This window comes from Aethalodelphis obliquidens, unplaced genomic scaffold, assembly GCF_003676395.1.
Source record: "Aethalodelphis obliquidens isolate GAN/ISIS:26980383/991018 unplaced genomic scaffold, ASM367639v1 scaffold8, whole genome shotgun sequence".
NCBI lineage: Eukaryota > Metazoa > Chordata > Mammalia > Artiodactyla > Delphinidae > Aethalodelphis > Aethalodelphis obliquidens.
The window spans coordinates 58820782-58841321 of NW_020837952.1; the positions used below are offsets into that span (position 1 = coordinate 58820782).

The 20540-nt window shown below is 55.6% G+C and overlaps 1 protein-coding gene across 6 annotated transcripts; it reads left to right on the top strand.

The window, feature by feature from the left end:
- Positions 1–1872: 1872 nt before the first annotated feature.
- BIK (BCL2 interacting killer) lies at positions 1873–17790 on the top strand. Of its 6 annotated transcripts, none has more exons than XM_027107888.1 (5): positions 12463–12925; positions 14360–14509; positions 15744–15851; positions 16584–16683; positions 17299–17790. In XM_027107888.1, the coding sequence occupies exons 1-5, from the start codon at positions 12837–12839 to the stop codon at positions 17377–17379; spliced, it is 528 nt and encodes a 175-aa protein (XP_026963689.1). In that variant the 5' UTR covers positions 12463–12836; the 3' UTR covers positions 17380–17790. The 6 variants fall into 6 exon arrangements, 5 of the variants coding, with proteins under 5 accessions (XP_026963688.1, XP_026963687.1, XP_026963689.1 ...); XM_027107890.1 differs by lacking the exon at positions 17299–17790 and adding an exon at positions 16924–17214; XR_003433049.1 differs by lacking the exon at positions 12463–12925 and adding an exon at positions 1873–2113 and having other exon boundaries at positions 14360–15851.
- The last annotated feature ends 2750 nt before the right edge of the window (positions 17791–20540 follow it).

The window sequence follows — 20540 nt, forward strand, 5'->3', positions numbered from 1 at the left end:
GGTCTCTCTTGCCTGTACATGGACCCTTTGTGGGTATACGGGTGTCTGTAACATGGGACAGTGGTAAGAATTACAGGTGATAATAGAAAGTGCTTAGCCCTGGGGTTGAGGGATCTGAGGAGATCCTGGCAGCTCCTATTGTTATTGTTACTGCTATTATCATTTGCCATCTAATCTCTTCTGGACTGATAGGAAGGCAAGGCCTTCTACAGGCTCAGTTCCCATCCAAAAGGCTTTTCTTCCTCCTGTCCGTTTGATCTGCATATTATTTGGGGACCTTGCAAGGCAAATATTTTCACCCACCCTCTCCTTGGGCACTTCTATCCCCCATCTGTCCCTAAACTGTCCTCCTTCCTCCAGCTGTTCCGCTAATGTTTACTGAATGCCTACTCTGTACCTGGCACCATGGCTTCAGCCTTGAGACCCCTCTGGAAGCATTCTTACACACATAGATGAGACCATGCCATTGCTTCCCCTCTGAGTCTGTTTTCTCATCTGAAGAGTTGCTTTTGGAGAGAGGCCCCTATTTTGGAGGGCTCCTCCCTCCGCCTGTAAAGCACCCTGTGGCTATTAGCAGCCCAGGGAAATCCAGGCTTTGTAGGGCTTGAAGTCAATGTGATTTGGGAGGCCCTCAAAGAAAGGATTACAAAATCAGAAGAGGCCAGAAGAGAGGGTGGGAGGGGCCTTGAAGCTTAAACTCTGCTGGGAGTTTACTAAACATTTGATGATTATCTCCTCTGATCCTCCCTATAACCCTATAGGGTGGTGGTGGGGGGGAGGGGGCATGCCGTCATCCCATTTCACAGATGAGAACAATGAAGGAAAAATCCGTATCAGTGTCATCACTCCAGAGGTGGGAAGAAGGGGTGAGGGGATCTCCAACAGGTAGCAAATGGCAGAACTAAGGCGAGGGGAGCTCCCCGGACCCTGCTGTTTCTCTGTTCCAATAGGCAGCAGGACTGAGGTAAACAAGCTTTGTTTTGTTCCTGGGACAACAGCTACTTTGTAACCCCAGTGCTCTGCTCTGCATTCCTCCACCTCAACACACCCCAGCAATAACAGGTTGGGGACTCGAGACCCTACACCTCCTTAGCCCACCCCAGGGCTGGGTACCACCCTGCCTGGACCTTTTCTGATTTCTCCTCCCTCCCCCGAGGCTTTGGGGGCCCTTCTCTGCCACTCATCTCCCCCTAGGCCCAGGAGCGCCAGGGCAGGGCGGGCTGCCCCCACTACGGCGATGGGAATGGAGGTGTGATGGATGGTGCAGCTGGAAGGATGCGGGGTGGGAAGGAGTGGGGCAGGAAGACGCCAGGCTTTGGTTGAATGCTGCTGATGCTGTTTCTACAGAAGTTTGAGTCTTAGTTTTCACATTTGTGAAATAGGCTTAAAAACACCTGACACCTGATGGTTGCCAGGACCCGGGGGAGGGAGGAATGGGGAGTTACTTTTTAGTGGTATAAAGTTTGTTTTGAAAGATGGAGAGTTATGGAGATGGAAGCACAACATTATGAATGTATTTAATACCCGTGAACAGTACACTTAAAAATAGTAAAGATGGCAAATTTTGCTATGTGCATTTTACCACAGTTTAAAAAATTGAAGAAAAAAAAAAAACAACAAACAAAACCTAACTCCTGAAGCTGCCAGCACTAAGAGCGCCAATATTTGAACGCTGAATTCATGCTGTCATTTAGCAGGTCATTAAGTCCTCTTTGAGCCTCGTGGGCAAGAAAAAAGCATCAATCCCCTAGGAGTTCTTTGAGGATATAAAGATCCTGGAATACCCACCCAAACGCAGCCAGGGGATTCATCCACAAATATTCCCCGGAGCAAACCAGCGCACGCGACAAAACAAACCTGCAGACCGCAGGAGGCAGAAAGACAGTAAACAAGTAAACAGATCACACTTGTAGCAGCTCTGTTGCCATTCGGACCCGACTGGGTCCTGGAGTCCGTGCTATTGGCCGGGGAGGCGGCCCTGAGGGCGGGCCGGGGCGGGGCCCGGCGTTTTATATGGTCGCGCGCGCGGGCCCCTAGCCGTAGACAATACGCCTCCCGGCTCGAGCGCTGCGGCCGCCGCCACCGTCACCGCCATTGCCACCGCCGACGCGAGGTGAGTCCGAGCCCTGCCCCCCCTGCTGTGACCCTAACTCCGCTGGCGTCCGCCCCTCTGCCCAGCCCGAGCCCGGCAGGTAAGCGCCCGGGGGCCGCCCTGGGCGCCGGCTGGAAGGTGGGGGACCCGTACCCAGGTTTCCCTGTCCCGGGTGTTACTCGCGGGCGACGTCTGGGGACCCCGGCTCCGAAACACCTCCTCGCTGGCGGGGGCTCCAGTTCCCGGTTGGCGACCGTGGCAGCCGGGGCCTCTGCGGGCCTCAGTCTCCGCATCTGTGCAATGGGGCGGCCCCTCTGCGCCGCGCCCCGGGAACCCGGCGCCGCATCGCCCCGCTCCTCCCTCCTGCGCGGCCTCCGGGGCCGGGCTCCCACGTCCTCGGGGTACGGGCCAGAGAGCGGGGCTGCCAGCCCAGGGCCGAGGCCCAGGGCCGAGACGGTACAGCCGCGCGGCCACCAAAAAACGGAAGATGGCGTCGAGCACCGGTCCCCGCCGACCCCGGGGCGCCCCGGAGCCGCGCACCTTCGAGGGGCCCGAAACCGGCCGGACTCGGGACGCGGGGAAGTCCGGAACAGGAACTGCGCGCCGAGCGGGCGCGGCGCCCTCCTCCTACCCACGCCCAGTGCAGGTGCGCCGCGCGGGGAAGGCGCCCGGCTCGCTTGTGTAAACCGGGGACCGCCGGGCGCCGCGGCGCTGGAGGGGCCGCCGGGCGCGTTCTATCCGGTGACCAAGAGGGGTCCAGCCGCAAGCCCCGCGCGGCCCCAACCAGCCCTGGGGGTGGGGGTGGGGTGCCCCGGGCTCGTTACCTCCTGGGTGTGAGTCGTTTTGTAAACCGTTCATTGTTACTGTAATTTTCGCCAGAAGGAGCCACCCTGGGGGCCGGGTGTTGCTGCTGTTGCTCTTGCTGCCGCTGCTGTTGTAACATTTTTCAAGCACCCATGTGGCTTGGTTTTCTGCGCAGGCTTTGCTCCAGCTGCCCAGGAAGGGAGGAAGGGAGGAAGGGAGGGTTATCGGTTTTATCCTTACTACGCTAGGGAGGGCTCTGTGCTGGCCAGCCTCCAAGGATGGTAGGCCTCATTTTACAGATGGAGAAACTGAGACATAGTTCAGGAGGCATTATGAGCCGTTTCCTAGAAGCCAGGCCAAACTCTCCACGCAGCCACTTTCCAGCTGTGTTGTCTTAGACGGGCTACTCCATCTCTGAGCCTCAGTTTGCTCATTCTGTAAAATGGGTCCGTGAGGTTTCCCAACAGGGACGGAGGAACACCACCCCCAAGTGTTGGTGGCTGTTACTGACTTCTCTGGAGTTAACACTTTAATCTTATTTCTACTTATTTTGGACATGCCCTTGGAATGGGTCCTTAGGAACAGCACTTTTTGGGTGATTTGCACCTGGTCCCTAAATGGCCTGGATTCCAGTCTTAGCACCTGGCTGCTGGTGCTGCTTGTCTGTGTACCCCCCCATCTCCCCTCCCTTCTCATTCCAGGATTTGGGGATTTCCCACCGTTTTAACCTCAAGGTCACTGTGGCTTCTTCAGCCTTACCAACATTAGACTGTACAAGTTTATTTTTGCTTGGGTTTGGTTTAAAATGCCTGAGGGGTCTGGAGAGGGTGGCTTCCAGAGTGTGAGCTTTCAGGGAGTGCCTCAAAGTGTCCTTTAGCGTGGGGAACTTTTATTTTTAATTTCTTTTTGGCTGTGCTGGGTCTTTGTTGTGTTGCTGCGCGCGGGCTTTCTCTAGTTGCGGCGAGCCTCTTCGTTGCGGTGCGCAGGCTTCTCATTGCAGTGGCTTCTCTTGTTGCAGAGCGTGGACTCTAGGTGCGCGGGCTTCAGTAGTTGTGGCACGCAGGCTCAGTAGTTGTGGCACACGGGCTTAGTTGCTCCTCAGCATGTGGAATCTTCCCAGACCAGGGATGGAACCCGTGTTCCCTGCATTGGCAGGCGGATTCTTAACCACTGCAAGGGTGGGGAACATATTTAATCTACCTTCTAAGATGGCTGCCAGGTGGTCTTTCTTTTTCTTTTTTTGGTGGAACTATGTCAGCAGGAATATTTCTCCAAGCATCAGGGATTCTGTGTGGCCTTGCATGGGAGGGATGGAGTGATGTACTTAGCAGCACAGTCTTTGTGCATGTCAGACTCATCATCTCAACTCAGTTGCTTCCTTCTCTGAGAAGTCTTCCCTGACTACCTGATCTAAAGCCACAGCCCTCCCACTCTTCCCAGCGGTCCCTCTGGCCTAGTACCTTTTTTTTGGATAGGTAAGAAGTGGATTTATTTAGAGACATACACATTACATAGACAGAATGTGGTCTGTCTCAGAAAGTAAGGAACAGTCTTGGGAGAAACACTCCAGAGTGTGGGCTGGCCTAAGACTTGACTATACTGTCTTCAGGACACTCAAGACAGTGTGGGAATTATGTGTGCTCACTTCGTGTGATTTACACTAGCCTGTAGTTCCATTAGAAGAGGAATTTAGAAAGGTCACACTCATTAGAGCATCTCCAGTGCCCGTCACAGCCTGGGCACTCTGGGAAGAAGCTGGTTAGACGGTTGTATGTATGTTTATTGTAAATTTTCTTAAGTGGTTAGTAGGTATAAAAACTGAGCTGCAAAGAAAGCAGAGAGCAGTGTTATAGTCCATTTTTTCACGTCCAATCCTCTAGTAAATGGAAGGGGGCACACCGCGAAGGGCTCCATCCATCGGTGGGTCTTGACCCTGACCTCGGAGGTGTTTTCCCCTCTCCCTGGAAAGCATCCTGTTTTTAGTGAACCCATTAAGTTTGTAGACAATTAATGGCTTCTTGCTTCCCCTGCCGTGGACATAGTGGATCCCACGAGAGTCCGGCTGTTTTTTTCTTGGCTCAGAACAATTCCAAGGGGTTTCAAGGAAGTTCCCGGCACGCTCGGGATTTTGTTGTCGGCGGCCACCAGGAAGCCTGCAGCGGGTCTGGAGTGGACGTGTGCAGTCGTGGCTTTGTCCTGCCGCGGGTTGGTTGGGGCCGGGCCCTGGATGTAAGCAAATAAGCCCCCGGTCCAAGTCCCTCGTGGGCCCTGAGGCAGGCAGGAGAGGCCAGGCCTGGTGGTCAGGGCACTGGGGCGGCTCGCGGAGGGCAGCTGATTATCCTAGTGTCAATATTAGGATGTGACGACACAAAACACCCGCTGGGCCTTGTCAGGCACTGCTTGGTAAACCTGTTTTTCTGGAGGTGGGAGAAGACACGGGGTCACCCAGAGTCTGACAGGAGATGCAAGCTCTGGGCCGGAGCGGGCAGCCCCACGTGGCTATCTGGGGAGGGTCACTTGTGTCTGGCTTGGACCTCAGAGGAGGCTCTGAGTCCCGGCAGGGAGATGGGCCGGATTTCCCATGTGCCAACAATGACGCATCCGGGAAATCCCAGCTCTGACACAGGGTGGGCATGCGCCTCTCCTGAGCTCCAGACTCACCAGACGAGAGCTTCCCATTAGTGAGCGCTGACCGTATACCATGCGTGCAGCCTCTGCCTCCTCTCAAAAGGTGAGGCTGTCCAGTCCAGGGTGCCGCAGCCAGGAGCCGACTGTCCTGTGAGCCCAGTTCCCTCATTCTATTGGACATTGTACTGTCTGGTTCCCACTGGGCTGTCCCCGCTCACAGGGTTCCTGCTCTGAGCCAGGGCAGATAGACAGGTAAACATTTAATGAGACCCGTCATGGGCTAAGTGCCTAATCCGGGTCTGTTTACGCAGGATGCTGGGTACGGAACAGATAATTCTGTCCTGGAACGAGGTGGGTTCTGGGCTGGGCCTGGAGGAAGAAGCAGGTCCGCAATGCCAACCTGGGGAAGGCAGAGGGAGGGTGTAAAGGTGGGGTTGAGGGTGTTGAAAAGGTGGGAGTGGGGAGCTGAGATCTGTCCCAGGGAGGAAATGGGAGCCCCCAAGCTGCTGACTGGAGCGCTCCGTGACAGGGTCTCGTGAGTGGTTGAAACGCCACAGCGCTGGAGGGAGACCCAGACCTGAAGAAAGCAGGGCGTAGTCCTTCACTTAAATTCTTCTTAGGTACTTTAATTGAAGTATAGTTGATTTACAGTATTGTGTTAGTTCCAGGTGTACAGCAAAGTGATTCAGAAACAATATATATTTAAAAAAATTTTTTTCCATTATAGATTATCACAAGACACTGAATGTAGTTTCCTGTGCTATACAGTAAATCCTTGTTTATTTTATATATGATGGTGTGGGGACTTCCCTGGTGGTCCAGTGTTGAAGACTCCGCGGGGTAGCGGGTTCGATCCCTGGTCGGGGAACTAAGATATCCCGCATGCCGCCTGGCGCGGCCAAAAAAAAAAATAGTATATGATAGTGTGGATCTGTTAATCTGATACTCCTAATTTATCCCCCCCTTCCCCTTTTGTAACCATAAGTTTTCTGTGTCTGAGTCTGTTTTGTAAATAAATTCATTTGTGCTGTTTTAGATTCCACATATAACTGATATCATGTAATATTTGTCTTTCTCTGTTTGAGTGTGATAATCTCTAGGTCCATACATACTGCATATTGCTGCAAATGGCAATACTTCATTCTTTTTTATGGCTGAGTAATATTTCATTGTGTACACACACACACACACCACGTCTTAAAACCAGTCATGTGTTGATGGGCACTTGGGTTGTTTCCATGTCTTGGCTATTGTGAATAACACTGCTATGATCATTGAGGGTGCATGCATCTTTTTGAATTTGAGTTTTCACCTTTTGTAGATACATGCCTAGGATTGGGATTGCTGGATTCTATGGAAGCTCTATTTTTAGTTTTTTAAGGAAACTCCACACTGTTTTCCATAGTGACTGCATCAGTTTACATTCCCAAAAACAGTGTAGGAGGGTTCCCTTTTCTCCACACCCTCTTTGGCATTTACTGTTTGAAATACATGCTCCTTAAACTGCAGACCCAGGCGGTATCTTGGCACCTTTCCTTTCTAATGGTGATGGAGAAGCACAGGGGTGTCAACAGGACTTGGTTGACTGGGATCCCCTCCGACCTGGCCTGCCAGGGTCTCCTCACCATGTTTCCCCTGCCTTTTTTCTGTTCAATTCATTGAAGTGTGTATTCTTACAAAATACCACAAGCTGGACAGTTCATAAGCCACAGACATTTATTTCTCACAGTTCTGGATTCTGGAAGTCCAAGGTCAGGGTGCCCCAGACTTCCTGTATCCTCAGTGGAGGATGGGGAAGGGAGCTCTCCTGGGCCTCGTTTAGAAGAGACGAAACCCACTAGCAGAGCCCTCAAGATCTGTTTGCCTCCCAGTGGCCCCACCTCCTTTTCCCATTACTGGGCATTAGGTTTTCAACTGAGGAATTTGGGGCGGGACAGAAACTTTCAGACCTCAGCAAACTGGTTGAAAACCATTTCAAAATTAGTTGTCAAGAGAATTATTAATCTTTTACACTTTCTCTACAGTTTGTTTTTTTAATGGATATTTGAGCAGGAAAGGACAGAAAAGAATCTGTCCCCAATGCTTGTTTTACAAGTGAAGAATTAGGGGTCCAGAGGCGCTAAGGAATTTGTCCAGAGTAGCACAGCCAAGCTGGAGCAGAACCCAGGTGTGCGCCCAGCCCAGGGCCCCTTTGCTACAGCGTTTCCATTCATAAATACTGTGTAAGCAGTGAGAAATCAACATCTGCATAAACAGCAGGTCCTTAGCTTGCTCTTGTCACTCACAGCTAATCGTGACTTCTTTCCACGCTACCCAGAGGCCCCAGCTCCTTCCATTTGTGCGGGGCCAACCTGCCCAGGTCGGGAGGAGAAGAGGGCGCTGGTCTTGCATCGTTCTTCCCGCTGACATTCCGGAGCTCATCGGGTCAGGCGCTGGGGACCTGGAGCCCAGTCAGCCCTGAGCAACTCCAGCCAAACTGTGACCTTAAACTGCGGCCAAGGGTGTGTCCTGGGGTTGAGGCCAGATTTAATGTAGCTCCTCCCACGTATGTGTGTGACAAGCCCTTCCCGGTTCCAACCCTGAGTCCTGACGGAGGCTGGACTCTAGATGCAAATAAAAAGGGTGTGGGGTTACTGAGCGAGAAGCACTGGGCCCAGAGTGGGCAGCCTTTGCCTGAGGCCACCCCAGCCTCTTGCTCGGTGGCTGGCAGTGTTTGCGCCTGGTCCCAGGTGGCTCAGGCCAGCACCTGTGCTGGGGTTCAAGGTGGAAGGAGGGCTCCGGTGCTGCTGCAGCAGTAGGACTTGAGGGGGGTCCCTTCCAAGCTGCAGCTTTCTAACGCCTGCACACCCCACAGGTGAATTTCCAACCTTTTGCTTGAAATAACCTTTCCCTCTCCTTACTTTCCTCTCCCTCCTTTCTTTCCTCTCTCCTTGTCCCCCAGGTATTTCTCCTTCACTTAAGGGAAGTGAGCCCCACCCACATCAGACCAGCTGCTTGGGACATCTCATAAGTCTGGACCTCTCCTGCCAGGTGGGGAGGGAGCGGTGGTGCAGGGGCGGGGAGTGGGGCTGGGAGGGGTTGGATGCCTGATTCCTGAAACAGACCTTTAAGACAAACATCAGTATCTCAGACCGCAAATTAAAGCTATGAACTTGAAACAGTTGCTTTTGCTTTATTTTCTGAATCAGTGATACCAGCATATGTTCAGGAAGAGGAAAACATTTATAGTAAAAATTCAGTCTCCTTCCTACCTTTGTCCCAGAGAGGCCCCTTCCCCTCTTTACTAATCGCCTTTCTCCTTCAGGAGATGCACTCACGCAGGTGGAGGTGTTTGTCTTTTCTTCTTACCCCTGTGGCAGCACAGTTAAGTCGTGCCCCCTGCTGTGTGCATGCACCTTCAGGATCTTGGCCCAGCAAGATCCTGCCAGGTACAGGCCGGCCTCACTGGAGGACACATTTCCAGAAATTAAAGGGTTGTGTGCATTTGTGACTTTGGTAGAGACTGTCAAACTGGCCCCCAGAGAAGTAGGGGCTAGCTGTTTCCCATTCCCTTCTGGGTCTGTTGATTTCTTAACCAGCTGTGGAGCCCCTGCTAGGTGGCAGAAAATGGGCAACAGTGGTATCTTTTATTCCTCTGAACAGTCCTGGAGGCTGTGCCACTTCTGTGCTGGAGAGCCCTCTCTGGTTCTGGTCACACAGCCGTGGCAGAGCTGGGACTGGAAGCTGGGTCTGTCTTGCTGAGGTCAGGGCTTTTCCACTTGATGCTTTGAGCATTGGGTGCTCTGTAAGCCAGGGCATTGCCCTGTTCATGGAGGGGGCGGGAAGCCCCAAAGGAAAAGACTGGGGACCAGGGCTTTCCAGTTGGATCCACCCAGCAGCCACTGGCCTGGCACCCAGGACTGCATTTACCAGATGGCTCTGATGTGGTCCCAGAGGGGTCATCACCTGTTCCTGCTTTGCTGCAAGGCCTGCAGGGACAGGGGGAAGGCTGGGCTTCGGGCAACTGAGGGTCCCCCCTCCAAAGAGGGGGCAGCTGTTCCCATCTCAGTGTGTGTGTGGAAGAGACACAGCCAGTGACACTGCAGGCTGGCTGGTCCAGAGCCTGCCCTCCCTTCCAAGCCCTGCAGGTGTCCTCATGGCTGTGGGACAGCAGTTTGCATCTGGAGCTCTGGAGGAAGATGGGTTTCCACTGAGTGTGCAGGAGGGTATGTGTGGGCTGCAGCCTGGGTGGGTGTGCCTTCCTTTCACCAAAGAAGGGTTTTAAACTACTCATTTGCAAATATGCTGGAAAAAAATAGATGCTTGAAACCAGTCCAGGCTCCTGGATCTGCAGCTGCAGTGACCTCAGTACTTGGCTTTGTTTAGTCATTCGACAAGCATTTATCTGCTCTGTGTTGTGTGCCAGGAAGCAGAGATTAACAGTAAGGGCAGTTTCTTTTTACGTTTTTTTTTTTTTTAGTTCCCCCACCAGGGATTGAACCCGGGCCCCCTGCAGTGGAAGCTCGGGAGTCCTAACCACTGGACCTCCAGGGAAGTCCCAGCTTCTGTTTGTCCCCCGTGAAATGGCTATTGCTAGCGTCCTCATTGAGGAGTAAGCTTGGCACAGAGGTTGACTTACCCAAGGACACCCAGCAGGGACCAACAGGGATGTCAAAAGGAGACTGAGGATGGCCAGTGGCACTGCCCAGGCAAAGACTAGAGGCTTGGCACGTCTGGGCACGTGCTCTGTAGTGTGGTGGGAACCAGGTCCAGGATTGGGGTGGCAGGGCTAAGGCGACCAGGGGGAGAAGAGGGCCCTGGTAATGGTGTAGCATGTCTCCCGAGGGGACTGGGGAGCTAAGAGGGGGTGGCAGGGTCAGATTTGAGGCTGCTGAGTGGAGATCAGATTGGAGACCCCAGCAGGAGCAGGGCCAGACAGGAGGGACCGGCCTGGGCCTCCACTGGGGTGATGCGGTAGCTGGGAGGGACCAGAGCTGGCAGGCTGCTGTAGGGACCCTGCCCCCAGCCCTCTGGCCACACTGTTCTCTCGCTCAGATCTAGAGGCCCAAGGACAGCCTAGGCCTGACTGCTGATTCTCCTCCATTGAGACCAGCCAGAACCTTTGCACTGGCTAGAAGCAAGAGGGCAGAGGACTTGGATTCAATCTTCACTTCTCTGACTTAGATACGGGATTAAGTGGGGAGCATTTTAGAGTTAATCCATGTACAGGGAGGGCTTAAATCACTGCCTGACAATAGTAGATACCCAGACATGAGCCAGAATTATAAGACAATTAGTGCTTGTGCTTGCCTGGAAGAGGAACCCTATTATCTTGGGACCATTATCCCCATTTAACAGATAAGGAAATTGAGGTCTGGCCCAAGATCTCACTGCAAGCGAGTGCGTGGGTTAGGACGTTAACCCAAGATCCCCCCACCTGTCTTGGAGCATCCGTGCAGGGCTCAGATGATGAGCAAGGGGAGAAGAGAGGCTGGTGTCTTTGTTCTCTTCCCAGGCCAGCCCAAGAGAGGTCCGGAGGGGTCTGGGGACCCACATGAAGTGCAGACGCGGGTCCTGCCCCCAGACAGTTCAGTCTGGTTGGGGAGGCACCACTCCGTTGCTCAGCCATCCGTGGAGCTGGCCAGACACAGCACAGGCCTCACCCCCAGCCTGGCCAAGCTGCCAGTAGCCACTGTCCCTGGTCAGGCACCTGCCTGGTAGGGCCCCTCATCCCATTTGGTACACAAGGTGCCCGGGATTCTAGGCGTCTACTGGGGATGAGGGATATTGAGAAGGTGGGTCAAGGTGAGGTTCAGGCCATGTGCCCAGTGAAGTCCCCTTGTGACCCCTTGGGAAGGGGTGTCCACGGGACCATAAGCCATCCCTGGGAACAGAAGAGCCCCGTGCTCAGGGGGCTGGGGAGGGGGGGGAGGGGGGAGGGATCAGGGAGACTGATGCAAATGACGTCATCTCCCTGATGGGGCAGCTTTCCCTGGAAAATAGCCATTTGCATAGACACCCTGGGGCCTGGGGCCTGAGGGCAGCAAGAGCTCCTGGTCCCAATTCCTGAAATGCCAGCCTAACACAAGGTCAAGTTCACAGGGCTTACAACCCATGCAGTGTTAAAACCTGTCTCCATTTATCTGGGTCTTTTAAGTCTGTTAATGGAATTTAAAATTTTTGTCCATAAAGATTTTAAGCATCCTTTCTTAAATTCATTCCTGATCAAAATCCTTACGTTTCTGTAGATGTATTTATTGTCTCTAATATTTTCTAGTTGCCTTGTAGGAATGCTGTCTTTTGTATGTTGATCTAGCTTGTTAAGACTCATTTACAATTTTCCTAAGGTAAACCTAACTTAACTGAGCCCACCCCGCCCCAAAGTGGTGTCCATGCACCGCCCCAACCCCGCGGGGGTCCGGGGCCTGGGAGTAGGATTTGTGACCTTGGTTCAGCCTCCCCTAATCAAAAGGGGAAGGGATGAAAGTCACCCCTGGCTACGGAAGTGGCTTCAAACCATCCTAGTTTTGTCGTCTACTTTTTCCTCAAGGATGGCCGGTGGATCTAGATTCACCTCACGGCTTTTCACCGATACCCAGCAGTCTCTAGAACAAATGTGTGAAGATTTAGGCACCCAGAGTGGTACCTCTGCTGGGTGTGGGGTCTTAGGAAAGTCCCCGTGACCTTCCCTGCTGGTTTGGGGGAGTCGCTGGGTCAGGCCCTCTTAATACTTTGCCTGCAGGTGCCCTCAGCAGGTGGCAGCACCCTTCCCCCAGCCCTGCCGGGGGCCACCCTCCCTCCACCCACCAGATCTGACCTGACAGCTCCTTTCAGCCCACAGGGGAAGGGGCTGTCCTGACAGGTGCGGGTGGCATATGTCAGGCCGGGGCTCTTTTGTGGCCTTTGTGGCTGTGTTTACACGTCTGATCTCTCCAGCCCCAGCTCCTGCGGACCTGCCTTTCACACCGAGCTTGCATCTGGAACAGATGTAAAACTGTTTCCCTCTCAGGAAACTGAAACAGCCATCTCTCTTTGATACAAATTCTGGGCATTTATTCTCTCTGGAACAATGCTGTCCTTATGTGGTTTTCTTTCTCAAAGGCCCCAGACCCCCCAAATACCTGTCTGCGCCCTTGATGACATCATGTCCATCTCTGCATGCAGTTTGGATGCATTGTGGAGAATAACTTGTCTAGACTTGCCCCGAGACACCTGGAGGACCCAGGAACCTTAACCTGTGTGCCCACGAGCCCCTGCCCTGTCTTTGCATTTCCAGCCGTCACCCTTTAATGCTGAAAGCACGTGGTAAGCGCACGCGTGCTTGTTTAGCTCCATGTCTCTGTGCCCGTGCACGTCCTGCCTGCAGTCCACTTCAGGGATGAACGCTGATCCACTCTGGCCTGGGGAGCAGGAGACTTGGGTGTAAGCCAATTAGTTATTAATACAATTAAATTTTTTTGGCCGTGCCCCGCGGCACGTGGGATCTTAGTTCCCCGACCAGGGATCGAACCCGTGCCCCCTGCAGTGGAAGCGGGGAGTCCTAACCACTGGACTGCCAGGGAATTCCCTACAATTTATTATTATTATAAGAATAATGGACTGAAGTGCAGAGGTCATAACAGTGCCTGTTCCCCCCATGTTCCAGGCTCTGCTCAAAGTACTTAAAGGAGATTCCTTCATTCCCCAACAGCCCAGTGCGGGGGGGGGGGTACCTTACAGATGAGAAAACTGTGACATCACACAGCTGCTTAGTGGAAGAGCTGGGATTTGAACTCAGGCCCTTTGGTTCTTCATTCACTATATTCCGGACTGAAGGCTGTTTGATACAGTGTGGGGTAAATTCTGGTGAACACGGTCACAGGCCTCACCGGCTATCACAAGCGATGATGTGAACATGTAAACACAGCTGCCCAGGCTGTGTCTGCTCCCTTTCAGCCCCCATGTCAGACTTCTGAGACCTCATTGACCAGAACTGGGTGACATGCCCACCACTAGCTGCAAGGCGTGCCGGGAAAGTGAGAACAGGAGTGTCAGACTGCCTTAGATGAACACAGATCAGGGCCACCCCAAAAACTAGTTCTATTAGCAAGGAGCCAGGGGAGTGGAGAGGTGAGACATCAAGCGAAGAAAGGAGGTTATAAAATACTATGTAAGGCGTGATCCCTTTTTTTTTTTTAGGTTCTCATTAGTTATCTACTTCATACACAGTAGTGTATATATGTCAATTCCAATCTCCCAGTTCGTTCCCCCCCGCTCCCTGCCCCAGGAGTGATCCCATTTTTGAAAATGTGTGTGCTGTGAATGTGTTTAGAAACTGGCAATATCCCTCTGGGAGTTGGGATTGTGGGTGACTTTTCCTCGTGTAGCTTGCATTTGCTTTTTCTGCTCGAGGGGCGTAGCAATTGGAAGCTGGCAGAACCCAACGAATTGGCTCTCCTGCTGGAGGCCAGCCTTAGGCCACTGTGACACCAGACACTTGGGTTTTTTAGTTTGACTACAGGCCTCTTGGGGGCCAGTATTAGAAACATACGTTTGTAGTCTGATGTGCTCTTTTTTTTTTTTGGCCGTGCCCCACGGCTTTCCGGATCTTAGTTCCCCGACCAAGTCCTAACCACTGGACCGCCAGGGAATTCCCTGATTCTCTTTTCACACACAAAAAAGAGAAAAAGGCAAGGGCGCTTATGAGTCTTCTCCAAATCCCTGAGGGGTGTATGACAGAACAGAGAGGCACGGTGACTTGCCCAGAGGCACACAGCAAGCATACACAGCAGGATGCACGCCGGGGAAGCTAGGGTAGAGGTAAGGTGACTAGTGAGTGACACCCCAAAGCATCCAGTCTACTTCTTTTTTCTCCAGAGAAGAAATGTATCAAGCAAGACCCCTCTCTAGGAACTTCTTTTTGTACACCTTCCTGCAAAACCATGGCCCTGGCTTCCTGGATGACCAAGGTGAGGGGCTACCCGGCGTGACCAATATCTTGGAGTTCCACCCTGTCTCCCCCTACAGGTAGGTCCCAATTGCCTCTGGGCCCTGCCCACCCCCATTCCTGGTCAGTGACCGTGGCCGGGTGGTTAGCAGAGCCTTCTGGGTTCTCCAGACAGGGCTGCAGAGTGGAAATTCCCTGGGTGTGGTCACGCAGGCAGGTGCCCTGGGCGAGGCAGCTGTGCTCTGACAGCAGCTCACAGAGGGGCCCCTCAGAGCACCCAGCATATTCATAGTCCCCGGATGGCACTGGCCATCAAAATGACTCAAGCTTGTGGCCTTAAGACAGGGTGCCTCCTGGCCCTCAGGACCACAGTCACCTCAAGGCCTCTTAAGAGATGGATTCAGTTTTAGAAAGTCAGAAGGAGGCCACTTCAGATGCAGACCTGACCCAGTTGTCAGGGCAGCCAGGAAGAGATTGTCCCAGCATCAGCACCAGGGTTCTGGATGCTTCCCCCTGCTTTAGGCCTCAGGAATCGCTTAGCCGTTAGGTCCTGGACTTGGGGTTTGGGACTGGTCGGGACTTTAGGGCTGGAGGGACCTGAAAATCTGCCACCTGCCCTTCCACGCTGCATCTGTAGATGGAGCCTGGGGCAGTGTTGTCCTGACTTGAACCCAACCCACTACCTGATTGCTGGCCAGCCCTCCCTAGCAAACCCCTACCCCAGACTGGGCAGATGGCCAAGGCTAGGCTGGGAGGGGCTCAGGGTCCTGGGAATTCCCAGCCAAGTCACCGGGGTGGAATGTGGGCAGCCCGCTGAGAGCAGAGCTGAAGCTGGCCCAGGTGCCCAGTGGGCGTGTGCACGGCCCCGTTTCCATCAGGGACTCATTCAGTGAGAATGGGGGGCCTAGACAGGGGCCAGGTAGCCCCCCCTTTCTGAGAAGGGGTGGTACCATCAGAGGTAATCTCAGGATTGGGGTCCAGGGGACATGTGCCAGGGTCCCTCCCAGGGTTCTCTGGGGCACTCAGTCATCCTGGGAGGGGAAAGGGAAGCTGCCTGCTGTCACAGGCTCTCAGTGTCTCCCTGCACTCCCACAAGGGGGGGCGGTGGGCACAGGCTTCTCCTGGGCAGCCCTCTCCCCGGGGTCTAGGACTTGCACTCCAGGGGAGGGGACCCCACGGGCTTCTTCTGAAGCAAAGTGGGAGCCAGAGGAGGGGTGTGTGATGGTTCCCTGCCCCCGAACCTCGCGACGAACCTGTCGGTCTGGGGCTGTGGGTCACCAGCGCAACAGCTAGCTCCCTGTGGCCTCCCTGCAGTGATGGCCCCCATTACTTGGCCATGCAGCTGGCCTCCATTGCTGACGAGATGGAGCTGAGGCTGCTGCTACCCCAGTTCGTCGAGCCCATCCGGATGACCGTGTACAGGTGACGAGCCCCTGCCCGGCCCAGGACCCCCACAGACCAGGGCTGGCCCCCGGTGGCTCCGCTCCTGGGCAGCCCTGAAGCCCGCAGCTCCCCCTTCCCTCGCTGGGTCCCCAGCTCCTGGAGCTGGCCTGGGCCACAGACCCCGGCGCCTTTCTGTCCTCCCCTCATCGAGCCGAGGTAGCCCCTTTCCAGCAGAGCCTTGACTTAAAATGACAGGAATTGCTGAGTGAGCCAAGACGGAGCTCTGTGCCCAGCCGTGTGCGCGGAGCCTTCTGCATGGGACGGGCTCTCGCGTGAGGACTCAGCTTCCGGGAATTGCCGGCTTCCTTGCAGGTTCTCGGAACCTCACAGAATTGCCCAGGTGGGGACGGAGAGACCCTACCACAAAAGACCGGGATGCAAGCTGACACGGTCCCTTGGTCTCCGGGGAGGCAGCCTTCCTCTGAGGAGCCCGGGCCTCTCAGAACACAGCTACTCCTCCCCTGGACCTGCCTCTGGGCCGGTGGGCAGCGGGGCGTTGCCCTGGGTCCGGCTCCGGGACGCAAGTCCAGACCCCTAGCAGGATGACTACGGGACCACCAACAGCCCACGGAGAGAGGCCTCTCATTGGTGGACGCGCCCAGGGAAGGGGGATAGGGTGACAGTTGTCACCTCCAGTCAAGGCCGTCTCCGCCCCTGTTCCTGCGTAATGGCCCTGCCCCCCTTTGTCTTACAGCTTGTTTTTCCCTACAGCCACATAGGACTGAGGGACATTCTTAGAAGTTTTATGGTGGCTTTCACTAACCTCAGGGAGAACAGAAGCCTCTGGAGCTTCCTGACCCTCAGGGACAGGGTAAGCCTTGATTCCATGACCTTGACTTACATTCCTGCCAGTGGTGCCGCTGCTCCACGGGGCATACCCTCTCTGGATGCCACAGTCCGCACTACTCCCTACTACCCGGTCCTGCCTGCTTGCCCCGTTTCTACTGCTGCCTGGTCCAAAAGGCCTCTGGGTTTGAGACTCTGGCTTGTGGACCAGATGCACGAATCCTTGCCTGCTTCCACACCTGAGCCGTGCTTCTCCCTCTGCCAGGAATCGCCTCCATGCGGCAGACTGGTGGCTCAGAGCGGCTCCTTGTCCTGAGCAGCTTCCCTGACTGCTCCCCTTCCCTCCCCGCCAGCACAGCAGAACGGCCCCCACACCAGTTCCCGGCAGACAGGCAGCCCCTGGTGGGCTGGCCTCCGCTCCTGCCGTGTCCTCAGGGCCACTGGCCTCTCCTACCCTTCCTGTGCCCCTCGGCTTTCTGGTCACCTCGCCCCAGACCCCCCCCCCGCCCAGTTCTGAGTGGAGCGCTCCCCCGCCCCACCCTCGCCTGCCTTGTCCCTGCTGTGGCCACACAGCAGGTGTGGAGCGAGCAGGCCTGTTGCAGGCTGGAGGTCCTCACTCGTCCCCACCTTCATCCCGCAGGTGTCCCCCAGCCCGTGGCCCGAGCTGGCGCTGTCCCTGCTGCTGGTGGTGACGCTCAGCTGGGGGCGCCGCCTCCACTGACCCGCTGCTGGCCCACGTGGGGTGGGGCTGGCCCCCCGCCCGCTCCGCCACCACCCTGGAGGTGGCCTTGTCGGTTTGGCTGGCTTTTAACTTTTCTGTTGCCCCTTTTTTATATTTAAACTCCGAGTGCTGGGACACTGAGGTTCATACTAGTTTTTCCCTTGTTTTTGTAAGAGAAATGAATTTATTTTACCTCTGGGGTCATTACTGGTTAATGACCTGCTCTCCTGGCCCCAGCCTGCTCTGCGGGGGCCTGTCCTGAGGAGGAGCCTCCCTCTCTGGGGTCGGTCAAATAGTGCGCAGCGGGGGGAGTGCTGGCCACACCCCCGTATCCGTGATGCCGGTGGCAAAAAGAATGTGCTGGATAGATTTCTGCGGGGTGGGGAGAGCTCAATAAAATGTTGGTTTCCAGACGGCCTCTGGCCCTCTCCGGGGGCTTGCGGTGGGGGCTGCATTTTGCCCGTGGGTTGGGGGAGGGCAGGGCGTGCTCCTGGCCACCTGTGCACCCACGTGTACCACACAGCCTCCTGGCTCCTTCCAGCACCTGCAAATGCTGGCGTGTCTGGCCCAACACAAGCTGGTTCATCCCTCCTTGTCATGCCTTAGTGCCTGAAGTCTGCCATTAGGGATTATTTCCTTTGGGCTGTCAGTGCCTCCTGTAACTGGGCTGCCTGCTCTCCCCACTCTGCTTATCCAGCGCTTCCTTCTGGAGCAGTGCAGTCTGTGGGGATTCTCGCAGCAGTATGGTGCGGAGAGGGGGCTGGGCAGGGGGCACCAGGGGCAGGATGCCAGGCCTCCCACCCTGCGGGCTCGGCCCACCCCAGACCTGGACCCAGTGCTGTTTCTAGATCCTGCCAGGCCATTTTGCCTCTCCCCACCCCCAGTCCCCTACCTCATGCCAACCGCGGGCTGGGGTGAGCCACCACCTTCCAGCTCCCCCACCCACATTCCACTCCCCCAACCCAGCACCTCCTGCAGCCTCGTCTTCCTGCCCCCTCCTGAGCCCAGGGCTGGGGAGCCTTCCCTGCCCTCCACTCAGCCCCGGAGCTGATCCAGCAGATGCAGCTGCCTCTCCACCTTACAGCCAGGCTGGTCAGACCCTGCCCCACTCCAGACCCCGCAGGAGATGCATCCTGCCCAGTCCCCCAGCACCTTCCAATCCTCATGACTGAAGGGACCACGCGGCTCCCAGGCCTTATGCCCCAGCTCCCCAACGTCTGGCCCTTCGCAGCTTTAAGGCCTGACTTCACTCCCTTTCCTGTGTAAGGTGTCACTATGTCAGGCCCTCAGAACCTCACAGGGTGAGCCCAGAATCTCCCAATTCCCAGGCAATTGCTCGGATGCCCCATCTGTGGCAGGCTGTTTCATCTGGAAAGGTCACTTTCTATCCCAGACAAGTACCCCATCCCCACCAAGCTTATAGACCTGGAAGTGATCCCAGGCCTCACCCTGTGTGGATGTACCAACTCCAAGGCCCGGGCACCCACTGTAGAATCAGAGTGGCCAAGGATGTGGCAAGGCTAAAGCCAGAGGCACCTCTTCCAGGAAGTCCTCCCTGACCACCCAGCTTGCTCCATCCTGAGCTCTCAGGACAAACTGCCCACCCAACCACGTACCCACGTGATTGCGGCCAGGGTTGCCTGTGGCTTCTCCAGGAGTGTGGGGCTCCTCAGGGAAGAGACAGACTGGAAACACTACATGGGGCCCCCAGGTGGCAGCTGATGCTGGCTGGGCAGTGGCCTCTCCCTGCAGGAGTCTGGGGATACATTCCCCAGGGTCATCCTGTCCTGGGGTTTGCAACATTCTTCCCACCCGTGGGTATCAGGAGCCCCCACTGTACTACATCAGCTCTGGGGCAGGTTCTGGGGATGTGAAGACAGCATGGGTGCCTGCCTCAGATCTCACACCCATTTTAGGGAAGGAAAAAATGCACATAAAGCAGCCGAGAGTATTGTCGGATGTGTTCTGAGGGCCCCAAAGGACAGAGAAAATGACGGGGCCTGCGGTGGGTGAGAAAGTCCTCGCTGAGGAGGGGCTGGGGGATCCGAACTGCAGCACAAAGGCCCTGGGCTGGGAGACAGGCCTGGGCATGGAGGCAGACTGGCCAGCTCGGGGCAGCGTCTGACCCACTGTGTCTCCCAGTTCACACAACCCTGGGGCCTTGCTAGCTTGCTACAACTTTAGCTCCCACGCGGTGCTCGACCTCCTGAGCAGATGCGGTTCCGGCCGTTTGGGCCAGCACTTCACTCTCATCTGCTCCAGACAAGCCCACCCGACTAGGGGGAAACTGAGGCCCAGAGGTAGGGGACTTGACCAAGGGGACCCAGGCTTCCGTCACACCAGGGTCCTCCCACCCCAATCAGATCGGGATCCAGTCAAACCCGCTCCGGCTGCTCCACATGGCAGTTTCCACAGTAGCGGAAAGACGCTCAGCCCTTAGGAGCTGAGAGTGGCTTCAGTCTGAGTCAACAGCAGTACCAGAAAGCACTCTCCAGTCCCTAAAAGGAAGAGCCAGAGGCCTGTCCCTCTCAGGCAGAGGGCAGGGGCCACCCACTGGCCTCATGATTCCTAGAGAATTTCCACACAATGCCCCCCAACCTCCTGCAGCAGTTCTGTGGCAGGCCCCGGGGCACTGCCGCACGCAAAGTGGACACACAGACCACGGGAGGGGAGCGGTGCCCAGTTCCAGGTAGACCTGGGGAGTCAAGTGGCTGGAAAGAGAAGCAGGCCAAGGTTCTCCACGGACATGGAACCAGAGATGTGGTGGCAGGTGTGAGTCCCAACTCGGGGTGGGCTAGATCCTGCGGACCGAGGACAGCACTGGTATCGTCCCCAAGGGCACAGGAACTGTCCAAGGTCCTGCCAAGGAACAGGATGTAGGGTCCACCATGGCCCCCAGGCCCTCACCCTAGGACTCCTCCCACAGCTCCCTTCACAATCCCCCGCCTCTGTCACTTGTCCAGATTCAGGGTCAGCAGGGGCAGGGTAAGGGCCTGCCCACCCAACCCTCCAGGGCTCCTGAAGTAGAGATGCAGCCCTGCCCACCTGCGTCCCTGAGTTCCCTCCTACTGGGCAGCCCTTGAGGCAAAGAGCTATGTCCAGAGGAGCAGTAAGGCCTGCAGACCCGCCCTCCACCGCTCCTCCGGCTCCCTTGCGTGGGG